Source organism: Pleurodeles waltl, chromosome 12 (genome assembly GCF_031143425.1).
Source record: "Pleurodeles waltl isolate 20211129_DDA chromosome 12, aPleWal1.hap1.20221129, whole genome shotgun sequence".
Lineage (NCBI taxonomy): Eukaryota > Metazoa > Chordata > Amphibia > Caudata > Salamandridae > Pleurodeles > Pleurodeles waltl.
Genome location: NC_090451.1, coordinates 173,446,622 through 173,465,192, shown reverse-complemented (window position 1 = coordinate 173,465,192; position 18,571 = coordinate 173,446,622). Strand labels below are relative to the sequence as shown.

At 45.3% G+C, this 18,571-nt stretch overlaps 1 protein-coding gene across 4 annotated transcripts in view; it reads right to left on the bottom strand.

The window, feature by feature from the left end:
* LOC138268113 (dual specificity protein phosphatase 22-A-like) overlaps window positions 1-18,571 on the bottom strand; it is a 210,092-nt gene that overhangs the window by 126,672 nt on the left and 64,849 nt on the right. For 3 of the 4 annotated variants that reach the window (XM_069217501.1, XM_069217499.1, XM_069217500.1), the window contains exons 4-5: window positions 10,121-10,253; window positions 8,670-8,719 (exon numbers count right to left, since the gene is read on the bottom strand). In XM_069217501.1, the coding sequence (XP_069073602.1) occupies window positions 8,670-8,719; window positions 10,121-10,253 (183 nt within the window). The remainder of the gene's footprint in view (window positions 1-8,669; window positions 8,720-10,120; window positions 10,254-18,571) is intronic. The other variant, XM_069217503.1, reaches the window with a different exon arrangement.

Here is an 18,571-nt window from a genome sequence, read left to right as displayed (position 1 = left end):
TGACCGCCTTGTTTTATAAAAAAAAGACCGTAGTTGGGTATACATGTTGTCATGTATTTTGAGAATCGGAATATTCCCCACTGCCTGGTCTTCATACTCTGCCAAATTATTTAAAAAAATCTGATATATTGCTCTGATATGATGAGGGTTGGACACCACTTTTGGCCATGTAATCTTGGTGAATTTGTTGTTCCAACAAGATGGCGGAATGATTGTGACATGGTTATTAAGTGTTCTCCTGAACGTTTCTCCAGAAAGAGTAAGGAGCAAGGGGAAATGGTCACTGTCACATCTTACTTCTATTTTCATATCTACCAATTGGGGCCACAACCTAACATCTACCAAGAAGTAATCAATAGTGCTTGTCGACATGCCCCTTTTAAAAGTAGGTGCGCTGTTCATATCAGATGGAGTTCTACCGTTACAGGCCCTAAGGCCATGATTTAAACATAATGTGGCTAATTGCATGGCCACCCAAGATTTTTTGCAAGGCTGGGTAATAGATAGTTGTGGGATCCCCCACTGCTCATCTTCTTCATCTGTTAAACCACTTGTGAGAATAGAAGGCTCGAAGGTACAGTTAAAATCTCCAGCTATGATTAGAATAGTTGAGGGGTGGAGGCTGCCTACAAATTCAGACAGAATAGCCAGGGTATGGGACTCGGAGCCATTTGGGACCGATCGTATATAAGCATTAACAATAACAATTGATAATCTTCTGTTAAACGTAATACACATGGCTTTTAGATCTACAGAATCAATTCCCAAAAGCTTGTAGTCACACTGCAAATTCTTGTTAACAAGTAATAAGAGCCCACCTTTTGCCCGGCCCCTCCCCTTCTCTGGAGGTATAGCAGGTGCACTAAATGAGAGAAATCCATCTATATTGGTGGCATCCTCCGCCCAAGTTTCCTGAAACAAACATATGTCTGTTTTTTTAATAAAAGAGGCCCATTCACCATCATCTAGTTTCTTTGCCAGGCCGGCAACATTCCATGACATAAGTTCTAATGTACATTTATCTTGGTTTGTCACCACGGGTGTGCATCCAGCGTCTACCACACTCGAGTCAGTACTACAAGTGTTTGGTGATGATGTTTTGTCATCCCCCGTAAAATGTAAGGCCTTGGAGCAGGCCGTCACATTAGTTACTAGTTCAGTAGTCAGTCATACAGGATTGGGCAACAGCCTGGGATTAACTTCCTTTCGTGCAGCATCTCCGCGGGAATTAGTTAAACCATCAGATCCTGCCAGTCCCATGGCTTGTCCAGTATTTTGTGGGTGTAACATGAGTCTAATTCCCTCCCTGGTTGTTGCATGTTCCAAGTGGGTACGACGATCAAAATCCATTAATTGTGTCACCATATACTTGTCTTCAAAATAGATAGTTATTATGTCAAGATTGGTCCCTGTGATGCTGCTTCTCTTGGCCGATATTATGTCAGAACGAATAACAGAGAGACAACTTCGTCGGGAACGTATCCAATGTATGACTTTGTTGATCAAGGAAGCTTGATTCTCAGCTAACCCTGGCGATAGTTTTGGAACATTAGTCAAATAGATTTTATTTGTTCCCTGACTTATAAACAGGTCCTGTTCTTTATTAACTATACTCTCAGTATTGTATCGGGAGAGAGTGATGTTGTTAGAGGGAGTCTTATGTGACTTGTTGGGGGGTTGTGTAAGGCTGGAGTCTTGGACAGTTTCCGGTGGGTCGGATTTGCTAGTCCTACCTCTGGCCCTGTCACTAGTAAGATTACTTGACCAACTACCTTGACGGTCTCTGTGCCTAGGTACATTTGTAGACCTCCTGGGTCTCATGTTGTCGATATTGGGATCACAACGGTAGTCTTCCCTCCCTAGAAGAGCTGTCCCCCTTCTAGTGGGGAGACAACAATTGTCCCTTAGCTCCGTCCCCATTGGTGGGGCAGATAATGGGAAGACTTCTTCCCCCCTGACCTCCCCACAGACTTTACAAAGTCCAGCACAAGCACGATTGCTCTTCATAAGATCTATTAATACTAAAACCAGTCCCTTAACTTCATCAACTCTCTGGAGAACTGTAGCCAGGTTGTCTCTACTAGCTGCTGGTTCTTTGCCTTCTGGCTCGAGCTGGGGGATCGGTGAAGTAACAATAGGGTTGGGTTTTCCAACTACTGACTTGCACTTGGGCACACTCGTGGGCACGGGCGAGTCCTCTATTACCAATAGAGGTTCAAAACGATTAGTACAGAATAGGCTAGGGACCACCTTGATCACCGGAGTCAATGGTAGAAGGGTTGGTGTATGTGGTACGTGTGGGAGACCCAGCTGGGATACTGGAGAACTCGCTATGTTATAAGTGGGTAACGGTAGAGGGCCCTTGCAATTATGCGGGCCCCCGTCTCCATCTACCCCTATTATAGTATCTGTAGGATCCCTTGACCCCTTCTTTTTAAATAACTCTGGGATTTTCCTATCGTTAGGGGGGCCTCTCTTTAAATTAGTTGCCCCTAGAGTTGTTTGTGTACCTAACATAGACTCAACTTCTTTAACTAGGAGATCTATTTCATCCAATGGGTTTAACCCATTGGGTATAGCTGGATTCAAAGGTCTACTTGGGCGTTTTTTTGCGATTTTAGTACCCTTGGATTGTGCTGGTAAATCTATAGCCTTCCTTTTCCCCATATTGGGAAGATGCCCACAATGGGGTAGCTTAGAGGAGGAATTAATGGGGGAAGGGCTGAGTGAAGAATAGGCTTCTCAATTTAGGAATAGTAGGATGGTGCTATAATCTGTACTCTCTTAAACAACTCTTAGATAACAAGTAATTCTCTTACTACAGGTGAAAGAGATGGGGCCCAGCCCAGCCTCCTCCGGTCTCTGACGGGCTAAGGACGGGCCCGCCCTTGGCCCGGGCTTCGCCCGGGCGCCGCCCACGCGCGTCCCGCGCTGCGGGAGCGCGAAGATAATTTAAAGGGCTCCTGCCCTATTGCTTGACTCTCCTCCCGGCCTCCCGGCTGTGACAGCGCTACCCGCGACGGCGGGAGCGCGAAGATAATTTAAAGGGCTCCTGCCCTATTGCTTGACTCTCCTCCCGGCCTCCCGGCTGTGACAGCGCTACCCGCGACGGCGGGAGCGCGAAGATAATTTAAAGGGCTCCTGCCCTATTGCTTGACTCTCCTCCCGGCTGTGACAGCGCTACCCGCGACGGCGGGAGCGCGAAGATAATTTAAAGGGCTCCTGCCCTATTGCTTGACTCTCCTCCCGGCCTCCCGGCTGTGACAGCGCTACCCGCGACGGCGGGAGCGCGAAGATAATTTAAAGGGCTCCTGCCCTATTGCTTGACTCTCCTCCCGGCCTCCCGGCTGTGACAGCGCTACCCCCAAATACATCATTTTTATTTAACATTATGTTTTATTTTAAGTCTATACCACCATTATTTTCTAGGAGAGGGTGTTGCAGTATCGGAGGTTGCCACCTGTGGTGCTCGACTTATTACTGCTCATTTTTTGCTACAGCAATTTACACTCTTAAATTTGGACCCACCCTCTGTTTCAAAGGTCGATTTGTTTAAGTCCACACTTTTGAGTTACTTTACACTCCTTAATGGTGGAAAGCCAAAAGTAGTAAAGCTATTCAAACGTTTGATTAAATTTACATGTGTAAGTTGCTCACGAGTGTAACTTACCTTTTTCATTAGTCCTTGTATGCGGAAATTGTATTTGAAGAGTCTAATAAACTCATGTTCCCGCTTCACAATGCATTGTCACATTACTTCTCATCTTTGAGGTAGAAGTGGCAGTTCATCAGGGTGTTTTTTTCTTTTTCCATAACATAAAATGCAACAAAGATGTACATCCTGTGTTTTGCTATGTAGTACCAAATTTCGAAATGTATAAAAATTACTAGAGCCACTTCCTGGCTAACAAAACTATAAACTTTCCATCAGCATGCATACATTTTAATAACAAAACATATAAAGTCTCATTTTGAACATTTATGTTTGCCACTAGATAAATGGTTACCCAATATTGTGCAGTCCCCCAGGGGCTCTTGGTGGTAGGTACAAACCTCTGTATAAGTTCTAAGTAATTATAAAAACACACAGCGCTACACAAAACTTCCAAAAAATTCCACACTGGCTACCTCCCCGCCAGACCCATTAAGAGTTTCCAGCTAGGCTGGTGGGCAAAACCTAGGTTGCCGCCCACCACCCTAGTGGGAAACAGGCTACAGCATTGCCTCTGGCTTGTATTCGAGCCAGCGGCAATTCTGTAGCCAGAAGGGTGCACCAGCACCCTAGCAATGTTCAAAGTCTGCAAAGCAGACAGTAAGCATCGCGACGGTGCTGGGCAGGAGGAGGCCTGCACTGCCCATGCCAAGTGCATGAGCAGTGCAGGAGCCCCCTGCACCTATTCTCTGCCAGCCTTTTAATGGTGGTGTTACGCCATGAAAAGGCTGGCGGAGAATGAGGTCATAACCTGCAGGGCAGCGCTGCCCTTGCGGTTTAGGATCTCCACCACCGCCAAACTGCCAGGATCCAAGATCCTGGCGGAGCTGCCAGTTGTTATGAAGCGGTCGGACTGCCACCGCGAGTGATGAAGCCCTAAGTAACTCTCAGCTGTGACTTTTGACTACTGACTGAATACCTCATATAATACAATAAAATCAATAGCAAATTATGTCCATGCAAATTCAATGCACAACACCAAATCTCCTCTGGCCTTTCTTGGACATTCTTGAACATTCATATAATTGTGAATATACTGGAATACTTTTGTTTTACTGTCACAAAACGGGGAAAAACAAAACGATACAAAACGCTGACTTTTTTCTATAAGAATATTACCTTGCTGATGAAAATTGGGTAGAATCTTTCATCAGGTAGCGACAATGGGCTCTTATGTAACATTTTAATTTAATATTTAATTCCAGCTTTCTAAACTTCTCCGAACATCTTATAGCTTTTTCATTCTAACATAGAGAACTTTTGTTAAATCTAGAATAACTTATACACGTGCAATAAAGCTCTCGTTTGCTCAAGACTCCGAACATATGCTTGACACTTTTGTAAAACGTTGGGGCAGTTTAGTCAAGTAGATACGCTCTTTGGTTGAGGACATTCTTCCTTTATTAAAAATAAATATCCGTCTGGCTGCACTTTTTCAGTAGCTTTGCTACAGTTTCTGCTTAAACTGGATGGTTCATATTGGTATGATGTTCAGCAAGAATTAACAAGCATTTGCAATGTAATCGGTCTCGCATTTGCTAGAGTAACAGCTATTGGTGTTGTAAATTACAATTTTTTTACCCATGTGTGTTGGTTTGGAATGGAGTGGATGTATGTGGTTTGGCCTGTAATTATGTGGGTCATGTTGTGTTATGTTATGCTATGTTATGTTATGCTAAGCTGTTTTATGTTGTGTCATGCTATGATAAGCTATGCTGGTTTATGTTGTGTTATGCTAGGCTATGTTGTCTTATGTTGTGTTATGTTAGGCTATGTTGTATTATTCGGTGTTGTGTTATGTTATGCAATGCTGTGTTATGTTATGGGATACTGTGTTATGTTGTGTTATGCTATGTTATGTTGTGTTATGCCATGTTATGTTGTGCTATATTGTGTTGTGCTATGTTGTGTTATGTTATATGTTGTGTTATGTTATGCTATGTTAAGTTGTGTTATTTTATGCTATGTTGTGCTGTGCTATGCTGTGTTATGCTATGTTATGTTGTGTTGTGCTATATTGTGTTGTGCTATATTATATGTTGTGTTATGTTATGCTATGTTAAGTTGTGGTATTTTATGCTATGTTGTGCTGTGCTATGCTGTGTCATGCTATGTTATGTTGTGTTGTGCTATATTGTGTTGTGCTATATTGTGCTATGTTATATGTTGTGTTATGTTATGCTATGTTAAGTTGTGGTATTCTATGCTATGTTTTGCTGTGCTATGCTGTGTTATGCTTTGTTGTGTTATGTAATGTTGTGTTATGCTCCAGGTATCTCAGAAAACACTACAACAACAAATACCTCTACCTCATCCTCAACCACTACCCCTACCTGAAAGGCATGTACTTTATCTGTCCGCACTGGTCTCTCAAAATCCGAAGTATAATTTAGACCAGTGCTCAAATTTAATTTTTCTTTCAACAAATCGCCTGGTTATTTAAATTCTGTGCAGTTGGCCGGATGGACCGACCACCTCAGGAAGCATTCTTGAGACTAGAAAGTACCGAGACAGGGGGGCCGGGGAGGTGGGGTTGACAGGTTTTAAAGTGCTGCGGTCGTGTGAACAGCTTCTGTGAGCTCATACCTGTCACACCAAAGCAGCCGCTCCTTACACACTGCCTTGTGTAGGCAACTGGTCGCTACAGTCAGTTACATGATGCTGTCATCTTAGAAGACAACAGGGCATGTCAGACGCAGCTGTGAAAGCCTGCTAGAGCTGGGGCAGAGTCAGTCAACCTATTGTGGTATCAGATACCGCGGATCCTGAAAATGTCACGAGTCAGGCTGGGTAAGAAAGACAAATATAAGCTGAAAAGAGCCAGTCACATGTCAGGTTCGGCTGTGCAAGACTTGTAGAGATGGTGAAGTCAGTCACATCCCATGGTGACTTATGTAAGGCCGACAGAGCTGGGAAAGACACAGTCACATTAGGTGTGGCTATGCAAGGCTTACAGGGCTGTTAAGAGGTCATTCACATGACATGGCCACTTATGAAAGGGAGACAGTGCTGGGATAGAGCCAGTCACATTCGGTTTGGCTGTGCAAGGCTCACAGGGCTGGTGAAGAGTTATTCATATGCCACTGTCAATTATGGAAGGCTGACAGAGCTGGGACAGTCAGTCGCATTAGGATTGGCTACGCAAGACTTACTGGGCTGGTGAAGAGTCATTCACTTGCCACAATCACTTATGGAAGTCTGACAGAGCTGGGATAGAGCCAGCCACATTAGGGTTGGCTATGCAAGGCTTGTGGGGCTGGTGAAGAGTCATTCATATGCGATGGTGACTTATGGAACGCTAATAAAGCCAGTCACATAAGATGTGGCTATGCAAGGCTTGCGGGGCTGGTGAGGAGTCATTCGCATGCCACAGTCACTTATAGAAGGCCGAAAGAACTTGGAAACAGATCCATGTCACCACCTACGGGAACAGAAAAGAAAAGAAAGAGTCAGTCACATGTCAGGATTGACTGTGAAAGGCTAGCCGAGCTGGGGAAGTGGCAGTCACATGTCTGACTGAACACTCAAAGGTCAATACGTAAGGAAGAGTCGGTCACTTGACTGTGAAACGTGGCAGAGTCTGGGAGAGTGAGTGACATGTCAGGCTTGGCTAAGGAAGGCTTGCTGAGCGGGGGAAGTGGCAGTCACATGTCAGGCTTGGCTGTGGAAGGCTATCAGGTCACAGACTGACTCTGTGCAGTAACACGTCAACTCTCACACACGGTATTAACCCCAGGCTAAAGGCTGAAGTCACAGTGTGCTTTGTGATGAAGCTGACAATGAAGTCTTGGAACCAGGGCCACAGTGGGCGTGTGGTGGCTGCCAGGCTGTGGCAGCCAGGGCCCCTGGCCAGTGTGTCTGCCCATGCGGCTACTGGATGTGGGCAGTGTCTGTTGGTTGCAGGATCTAAGTGGCATCTGCTGGTGCCTCTGTGACAACAGTCAGATGTAGGCAGTGTCTGTCGGTGTCTGTACCCATGGCAGCCTGGCAAAGGTGGTGTCTGCCAGTGTAGTGTATGTGGTGTCTGCCGGTGTGTGAGGTGTCTGCTGGTTTATCATGTATCTGCCGATTTGTGCGGTGTCTGACGGTTTATGCAGTGTCTGCCGGTGTGTGTTATGTTTGCCGGTGTGTGTTGTGTCTATCTGTGCGTTTGTTCCCATCCCAGGCCAGGGCCGGTATTCATTCATGCCATGGCTGGTACAGGCCCTGATTGCTTTTTGTCAGCTGAAGGGACAGGAAACTCAATCTGCCAACCTAGGACGGAATAAAGGCCAGGCAGCTATGCCACAGGCACTTTATTTATTTTTTATTTTATGAACCTCAATAACACGATCAAAGCCCCCAAAGGGTGGTATACAAGGGGCGCAACAGCATAAAACATATACCGAATAAAGAGGCTTATCTTATTTTCATGAAGGTGGAAGGAAAGTTAAAAGTGCATTATAGTTGTACAAAATATTCTGCAATAACAGGTAGGATTATATACAACAAGTTCACGCTGTTGTGCCTGTTCACAATGTGAGTGATGTGGCCGCCATGCAGCATGAAGGGGAGAGACAAAAGGAGAAAAAAATAGTTTGCACACGCTGAAGTATATCGGCAATCGTGCAATAATCCATGTAACAGGGGCAGTCTGCAAGGCGTGACAATAACAGCCTCAAGGCGGGACAAACGTACAACCTTTACCAATGACATCAAGTGACTTCTGAAAGGCTCACCCAGGAACAAATGAAAGTGATATGTGTGAGGTGGGCATGGTTAAAAGCCTATAATAATTATAACAGGTCAAAGCGCTTGCACGCTCGACCTAAAAATGCAACTTTGGAAAACTGGAACATTTTCAGCTTAACCCTTCGTTTGCCTGCAAAATAAAAAACTCTACATAACTGTGGTTGACTGCTTCCAATTTTAAACAGCTAGGGCAACAGAGACAAAGGGTAAGTGAGCAGGTACTTACAGGTTTTGACTTGATGAGTCAGAGGCCGCTATACAGAGGTAGGTCATTTCCTGGAAAAGAAAGAAACAGACCTCGTTACCACTTCCACATCAGAGACAGAAGAGACCACTGCTTTTGGCACAGTCTGCTTTAGAGTGAGACTGAGAAGTGGAACGTTCTCCACTCTGAGTACAGTCAGATATGTGCAGAGAGTAAGTATTTTGCAAATGTGTACAGAAGCTAAAAGGTGGGTATGTTTAGATTTGGGTTTCCATAGGAAAGGCATTTTGGCTTCTTAATAATTTGGTACTGTTATCAAATCTGCATGAAACTTTCTAAAAAAATAAATAAAAAAAGCTCATCCAGTTTTGCAATGTCTAACCTTGATCGATCAATGGGGTCCAACAAAAAGGGATTCCAAAAGGGTGATAACCCACTTTAATTCTAATAGAAAAATGTACTCCCCAATACAAAAAAGTAGTGAAACAAAAATCACACCAAATAAGGCATGAAGTGAGATCTTCGCTCAGAAGGTATGCCTGTTGTGATTTGGTGTAAATTCATTTTGTCATTTTAGAAAAATTAGCTTTTTAAGAGGGGCTTTATAGGAGGTTGGCAGCAGGGCCTGGGAACATCTCAGGGTTTGCAGACAACCTGTTGTGCAGAGCCAAAGGCCATGTACAGTGAAGGTTTGCTGCAGGTCAGGCACAGCCATTTAAAAAACATGAAACCTAACATTTCAAAATCGAAACAAACACTGAAATTCACCACATATGCTTAGTGAACTAACTATGACTTTCATCCCCATCATTCACTGCTTATGACCTCACGTGTCACTCATGAAGTAAAATTACATCATTGATAACATCTCAAATGGTATTGTTGATAACATCTGTGAAAAATCGTGCAATCCTTGTGAAAGTGTTATACAGGTTTCCTGGAATTTAAGTACTTCAACAACCTACATGGCACCCAATTTTGTGTCACCAATCAACTGATAATTAACATATCTGTTTGCACACATGATAGACAAATAGCATATCTGCCAAATCACCCCCAATTGGTTGATGTTACCCTATTTTTACTGGTATTCACCCATCTAACTAACAAAATGCTTACATCGACTTAATGGGATAACTCACTTTTTAAACCATGAACACCTACCAAACAAGCATTTGCAATACAATGGGTCTCGCATCTGCTCGAGTTACAGCTATTAGCGTTGTAAACTCCCAACCTAACTTTTTTCTTGCCACATAAATTGAAAACTGATAGTTAAACATTTTCACATAAGGGAGATGATTCACAGCGCCATAGCCGCCTTGAGCATCAGTGTGAAGGGACACACAAAAGGAAAAAAAGTTTGCTCGCAGTTAAACTTATCGGCAAAAGTGCAATTAGCCATGTAACAGGGGCGATGGCCAAGGCGGTAACAAAACCTCCCCAAGGAGGGACAAAGGTAAACCACTTACCAATGTCAAAGGATTTTTTGAAGGGCAAGCCCACGATCGAGTGGTAGTGATGGGCGTGAGGTGGCCGTTGTTAAAAGCCCAGATACATACCAACACGCCAGAAAAGCAGCGCATGAGCGCTGCTATGCTCGACCTAAAAAAAGAGTTAATTCTCTATTAACCTTAATGGGTTCAACCTTTTTAAGACTTCACATAACCTGCCATTTTAAGTCAATAGGCTGATGGGTATGGATTATCCCAAACACCTTAAGCCAGGTCCCATGAAAAATGCTTTGTAGTTAGCTAAACTCATTCCTGAGATAAACACAATGGCATACAACCTTACAGCTACACATACAACCACAGTGTGAGTTATAACATCTCTAAGTGGGCCACCCTTAACTTCTACATTATTTAACAATCTGCAATGCTCAACATCTTCAGCAATGTTATGTAAATAAACATCCACGCCTTATACATGTTCCCAATAAATAACATTTCTCTATAGCACAGTCTAACAAGTGTTTACTATGAGCATCTTTCCAGACAGCAACTGGTAGATAATATATTGTGAACAGAAGCTTAGGCTTTTCCTGTAGTTTTTGTGACACTCTTTAGCTTTAAGCCACAACCTACTTTGAAACAAGCCTCTGCAACCCACATCAGCTGAACTTATCCTTTACCTCGTTTAACATGGAGGATTGCCTGTACCTGAAAACTTACTGGTTTGTAAACTCTGCACCATATAACTCACCTTGCACAGCCACGGTTACTTCCAGTTCTTACGTCTTTATAACCATTTTAAAAAAAACAAAAAATGAGTAGATCACAGAAGAGTTTCCCTTTTTTCTGGTTCGAGAGACAAGATGACACCGTGCTCAAGTAGGCGGCTGCAGGGAGCCTCCTCTCATCATGACCCAGGCGGTGTAAGCCAGTTCGCCCGCTCCAGGAAATGCGGGAATCGAACGCAGCTGTACTGATCAGCATGGTGGTTGTGCATTACCGGCTGTGTGACAGCGTCGGTCCGCAGGGCTGTTTCAGCTCTGTTGGTGTGCCAGTGAGCAGCCGCGCTGTCATTAGAGGAAGGTGCTCGCAATGGTGGAATCGGCACCGGGGGCACAGCAAAATCCTAAGCAGGCATTTGGACCGACAGGAGCAAATGAATTTCATTACAATGGCTCCAAAGAACCCCTGCAGCACTCGAGGGAAATCTGGTGCCGGTGCTGGTGCAAGTGAACGGAGACAGCCTTTGTATATAGGGGCTGCATCCAATACTAGTCAGAAGCCGGTCCCCAAACCTCACAGGACTTTCCTTAACAAGATGTCAGCTCAATCTGTGGAGCCCAAGTCTGGGGCTGGAACGAAGGATGACGCACATCATAGAGATGGGCTTCCTATCCACAAGATGTTTAAAAGCCCTTAACACATGAAGCATTTACCGCCCCCAGCTGGGAGGGGGGTAATTACCTCTACTACTTTGCCGCAGTTACAGGAATTTTTGGAAGGTGCACACCCTGCAAACAACGACAGCCCCTCTCAGGTCAGTGCTGATATAAGTGATATTTGTGATAATATTACTGCAGGTCAAGAGGGCCCTACTGGATCATGCAACACAGTTCTTAGTTCTAAACTTTGAGGGCACACAAATCCCAATGGTGGAGGGAGAGAATTGCACCCCACATGTACTGACGCACAGTTTAAATGAAAATACAGTGCTACTTTAAGGTACAGAGGATATGAGGTATAATGGCGGGGTGGCGCTTGCTCACCCGCAGGAAGATGAAGGTCTTAGGAGTCATAGGGGTAGCCATGAAGCTACTGCCAATACTAGATCGGTGAAGGGTACTGAACTTGGACAACACAAGGCGGAAGAAATGTTTTTCTCATTATCAGATCAATCCGGGGATGGAGATGACTCCAGTATGTCAACATGTCGCGTAGGCTCTCATTATTCTAATGAGACTACTGGATTTTGAGCGGCAGAATCGCCCACGGTGTGGGAGACTTAGGCCCTCATTCTGACCTTGGCGGGCGGCGGAGGCCGCCCGCCAAAGTCCCGCCGTCAGGTTACCGTTCCGCGGTCGAAAGACCGCGGCGGTAATTCTGACTTTCCCGCTGGGCTGGCGGGCGGTCGCCTTCAGACCGCCAGCCAGCCCAGCGGGAAAGAGGCTTCCACGATGAAGCCGGCTCGGAATCGAGCCGGCGGAGTGGAAGCTGTGCGACGGGTGCAGTTGCACCCGTCGCGTATTTCACTGTCTGCGCAGCAGACAGTGAAATACATGTAGGGGCCCTCTTACGGGGGCCCCTGCAATGCCCATGCCAGTGGCATGGGCACTGCAGGGGCCCCCAGGGGCCCCGCGACCCCCCCTACCGCCATCCGGATCTCGGCGGTCCGACCGCCGGGATCTGGATGGCGGTAGGGGGGGTCGGAATCCCCGCGGCGGTGCAGCAAGCTGCGCCGCCGCGGAGGATTCAATGGGGCCGCGGTACACTGGCGGGACCCCGCCAGTGGTGCCGGTCCGACCGCGGCTTTACCGCCGCGGTCGGAATCCCCATTGGAGCACCGCCGGCCTGTCGGCGGTGCTCCCGCGGTCCTCCGCCCTGGCGGTCAAAGACCGCCAGGGTCAGAATAACCACCTTAGTCTAACCCACTGCGGGTGACACCTGTTGCTCCAATCTGGGTTTTGCTCCGGCCAACTAGCAGTGCCTCATCCCCATCAAAGGATGGTGATGATTGGGCAGCCAAGCGCAAGACATACTTGGCTTCTCAGGAAAGTCGTGGTCACTCAAGTCTCATCCGGTTCTCTCACCTACAATTCAGTCTCGTATATAAATAACAAACAGAAGCAGTATATGTTTCAATAATGAGTTTAATCAAACGACTGCATCTTAGATAGCAAGGTGTTAGCTGCCATAACCAGGATGACACAACATGACAGTATTAAAATTGTGACGAGAAGAGTGAAGCATAAGACAACGCTATCATATTGTCACTATTTTCGCTAGACTAATCCCTACCTAGGCTATGATAGAGCACAGCATGTTAAGCTCTAATTCTGCCCTTCAGGGTCCCCTGGGAAGACATCAACCCCCATACCTGAGCAAAGGCCTGCGGTCTGCGTTAGAGCCAGTCCAATAGTACCTTCACTGCCTCTAAAGCCTCTATGGTGGGGCTGAATAAGACATTATCCATGAAAGGAGCTAAGAAAGCGGACTTAACAAAATATGGACAAAACTGAGGAGAAAAAGAAAAAATCTGCAAGAGGGGCAAGAGCATTGTCATTGGATTATACAGCTACTCAGCAACTTCAAGATAACTCAGATAATCTGTTTAAGGGCCCCCGTGGACCTTGTCCTTGGTTTTGCAGAAAATTGTGAAACTCCTTCTCTGCACCTTATTTAACAAACAATGATGTTACAACATAAACAGATACAAAGTGTTAATAAGAAAGCCAGGGTTGCTAGCAAGCAGCTACAAGTTTCAGAAAGAAAGATTGCAAAGACTTGCTCGGACATTAGAAAGCACATCGCTACAATGGAGACCCGTACTTGTATGTTAGAGACTGATGTGGGTGCAGGTGCACAGTAATCAGCCAGGCATGAGTTGCAGCTTATAGAAATTCAGTGGAAGATGGAGGATTTTGAAAATCAGCAATGACATAATAATCTGCGTATTTTTGGGATTCAAGAGGGAGTGGAAGGCCAAGATATGAGTGTTTACATTATTAAACTATTCAAAAATGCCTTTCCAGAGTTAGAAAGCTGGGACTGGGAGAAGGAGATTCAAAGAGCTCATCGGTTTCCACTGCATTTGAAGAAACAAAGGGAAGCAGAAGAGGCTACAGCAAATCAGTCACGACCAAGGGATGCAATAGTTTACTTTGGTAACTATTTGCTGCGGCAAGCAGTCTTTGAGAAAGCCCAACCTGACTCAATAATTAATTGTGAGGGTGTTTCCTTTTTTAATCGCCCTGATTACTGTCATGCCACTGTGGAACGGCTTTGGCGTTTGATGCACATGATAAACCCTTTTCAAGAGAGAGTGGTAGAAGCATATCTACTGAATCCTGCCTTTCTCAAAACTGTGTATAAGGGTACAGTACGGGTCTTCTCTTCAGAAGTTAAGGCCAAAGAATACTTGCAAACCCCGACTTGATTAAGGACAGCCAAGGGCCCAAGCACACTGGACTACAGGGATTATGTATCATGAGAGCGGTAGATGGCATTTGATGCAATGATTTTAAATTTCGCTTACTCCAGGTGCTCAACATTAAATGGCAGTCAGGAATCAGGATTCTAGGATCAGAAGAAGCCCCCATGTTTCGGGGGGGGGGGGAACCTATCCATCTTACAAACCTCACAGTCAGGTTGTCTCATTTGGTGGGAGTAGGGGGAGGGTTTGGGGGGGCATTTGGGGGTGTTTGGAAGGGTTTGGGCCTGGGGGTGCCACAGGGGGTGGGTGGAGGGTGTCAGGAAGGGTAGGGAGGGGGAGATGCACAGTAAGCCAATGGTTTGAATTTAGAGCTGCAGTGGTTCAGGTGCTTGTAAATAGCGATTGAAATGAGACCTTGTAGTAATCTGCGAATTTCTACACTAAACATTAGTGGGCTAAATGACGTCACGAAAAGGCGTTTTGTAGCAGAAGGCTTAAAAACACTGAGGGCAGATACTATTTGCATGCAGAAGATGCATATTATTGGTCCCAAAAAGCATTTGCTTGAATCTCCTGGGTATCAATTATTGGCACATACTACACAAGGAACTACAACGAAGGGCGTAGCAGTAATGGCACGAAAGAAAATGGTAGAAGTTGTCAAGAAATCTGCGGACAAACTGGGCCGATGGGTGATTCTGGAGTGTATTATTGCCACATCCAGATTTATTCATGTTCAATTTATGGATCTAATTTTTATGAGCCGGAAGTAATTGACTTTATTAATATAGAACTAGTAGCTTGGGCCTTACCGATTATTATCTGTGGAGATTTGAATATACCAAAAAAACAAAAGTACACAGTTCCAGCCAATAGACTAGTACAAATGTAAACAGTAAGTAATAGAGTCTATGAGTCTGCTCTTATTAGAACAAGAGCCCTCACTCACCAAATGGTGACATGCTTCATCATCGGGCTTTTGCTCCTCGTCAGGCCGGCACTGCAATGCCTGACGGGCCCCTCGTGGGAGCTCTTTGCCAGAGATCTTTTGAGTGTAAAGAATGCCGGTAGCTGAGTTCTAGTATGTGGGATTGGTATATGGGTATGTGAAAATAAAAATGGCTAGAGGTATGGAAATATAGTATTTAATTAACCCAGACCCCTGTCATGATTAAAAACAGAGTGTGGGTAAGGATTAGAAGTAATGTCTAGTCCACCCTCAGAAACAAAAAAACTGTCAGTCCCTGAATTAGGGGAATGTGGAGAGTTAGAGTACAGAGCTAACTATACTTCTATCATCAGGGTCAACATGTTTCTCGCAAAAAATGTCTGTTAAGATCGGTGCGATTCGTCAGGACCAAAAAACGTACCTAATCCACATGTTATAACCCAATACGGGATTTCTTCGTACCACAAAAACCCTCCTTGTATTAACGGATGGGCCCCATCGGGATAGCGATAAGCATCAGTGGTCCAGGCTTGTATAGTCAACCTGCTTGTGTGGCCACCGGGTGGATAACCTACCCCTGCTCCGCGTCCCAGAAAATTTGAATATAGACATTGATAGTAGCACGCCCCGTCAGTCAGGTATGGTACATGGGGAGGAAACCAAAAGTATTTCAGGCTTTGCAAACTTTGGTGCAGAGCCACGGACTAGTAGATGTTTGGCAGCAGTGTAAGGCTTCCGATACCGGGTATACCTTTTTCTCTTTCAAGGAGTGCAATTTCTCCTTGCTTAAATTGTAACTTAAAGTCTCCCCTCATATTCCTGCCTTTAAGGCATCCCAAACCACCAGAATTGGAGCAGACCCCCAATTAACTTTAAAAAAAAAAAAAAAATCACACATAGAAGAGGTACATCTAAGAAGAAGCAGTGCAAGCTTCCTTCACACGTAAAAGAGAAAATCTCAGAAGAAACGGGGCAAGCTTACTTCCACTGGAAGAGCGATACATCTCAGGAGCAGTAAGGCAATCTTCCTTGACAAGGAGAAGAGGTACAACTTTGGAGCAGCATGGCAAGCTTCCTTCCGATTCACTTGACTTACATAGCAGAAGTAATTGGTAAGTTTACGTCACATGCAGAAAGGATACATCTCTGAAGCACCAAGGAGCTGTTTTGGACTCTCATAAGAGGTACGGCTCCAAAGAACAACGACTTGAATCTTTACGTTTTATTTACATGCCAAAGAGATACAAGCTCAGAAGCAAAGTGCAAGCTTACTTGACATCAAGAAAAGGTAGAGCTCAGAAGCAGCAGGTCAGGTTTCCTTCACACACAGAAGGCTTACAGCTCAGCAGCATTGCAGGCTTCCTTCACTCTCACAGGAAGAGGTACAGATCAGAAGCAGCAGGGCAAGTTTCCTTCACACATGGAAGGCTTACAGCTTAGCACCATTGCAAGCTTCCTTCACTCTCACGGGAAGAGGTACAGCTCAGAAGCAGCAGGGCAGGTTTCCTTTACACACAGAAGGCTTACGGCTCAGCAGCATTGCAAGCTTCCTTCACTCTCACAAGAAGAGGTACAGTTCAGAAGCAGCAGGGTAGGATTCCCTCAGTCATGGAAATTACACAGGACCCTGCAGCAGCGTGAGCTCCACGGATTCTGCTTAGGAGATAGCTTGCGCTTGTGGTGGCCCTGAGAGGCCGGGTGGGAGGGGTTTAAAATATGCTGGATGCAGTCATCCCACACTGTGGGCAGTTCATCACCTGGAGAAAGGAGGTAGGAACTGTTGACAGAACAGCATACTACTTTCCCGCATTAAAGGTTTCACGAGAGATCTCAAGTTGTTTCGTGTTAGAAGGGGTTTGCCCAGTCTTAGGTTTTCACCAGCATTCAAGAAGTGTAATTTTTTTTAACCGTTGTAAATGTAGGCATAGAATGGAAAATAAACAGAACGCAAAGAAAGTTTGAAAAAAGTTTATATTTGCTATTTAAAACAAAAGTATTTTTAAGAAAAAGAGAAGAAGAATGCCACAGCCCAGCCTGCAAAATAGAATCAAAGGCGTTAATCACAGCATAAATTTAAATGAAAAGATCATAAAAAAGTAATAAAATCATGAGAATATAATATTACAAAACATAAAATGGCACAGCATCTTAGGTGATAGTGGTGATAGTGCAGAATACGTCGCTCACACCGACATGCGCCATGTTTGGAACTCTGCAGAACAAGCAAGTGTAGCAGTGGAAGAAACATTACATTTAAGGCCTTTTATGTGATGCCTCCCTCAGCTGTTCAAGTGAAGAGCTGCGTTGGCCTGAGCTAGTCACTGGGACGGGCTGTTCCTGGGCGTGTCTGGAAGTCTGGGCCTGCTTGCTCTCCTCTCCTGTGACCTAGTGTTTACGTTCGCCGGGGCTGCGAAGTGTTAGGCAGACCTGTTTGACAGAATGGTTGACAAGGCGTACCTTACCCTTCCTGTCACCTTTTTCTCCCTGCTCAGACATATCCTAAAACTGTCATCTTCGTCTTTCTTTTGGAGTGGAAAGGGCCGGTGCCTTCGATAGATTGACTGGTTCGGCCTGTAATATCTCACTCGTGCGGGTATTCGGACTCCCCATCATTTCCAGTCAAGAGATTGGAAAATTAGACAGTCCAGGGCAACATCCTCACTGGCTCCATTCAACCATACAATTCTAATGCACTCGGGACACGCATGCAACATCTCTCCCGCCTCCCTCATGTCCGAGTGTCATTTATACAACCAATTCACTTTTGAATGATTCATAAATATACATTTAGTACCTCATTCTGGGTTCCCTGTTAAATTTACACGGCGATACTGGGCCGAAATTAACCAGCCGGAATCGCCTCATGAGTTAACCGGGATTACAAGCGGTTTCCCAAGGAAGAGGGAAACATATATGGGATTTGCATGTTCTTAAGCAACAAGCCCATGTAGGTAATCATGTGCCATAAGCTTGGAGCCGCTGGTAAACGCCGGGGCTGATGGTAGGGAATGTATTCCTTTACGTCAGCTGGGGAGATCTTCTTCTGCTCCCCTCATGATTAATTATGTGGGAGGGGCAGAGCCGGGCAGAGCAGCCCTTGCAGGCCCAGTGATGGATCCGGTGTGGCTGCGTCCATAATTATCAGGTCTGCAATTTGAGGAACCAATAAATACAGGATCCAGAGATGCTGCGAAACGTGTAGTTGGCTGGAGCGGTGTCCCCGACACGGGACAAAGTTCGGGGCAACTTGTAATGAGGACATAAAAATTAGACCCTATGATACATTTCAAATTTCACTCAAACACAGTGCTCTCTTGTAGATGTTCCGAGTACAGAAGAGAGTGCACATATACGGGGGGCTCATCAGAAA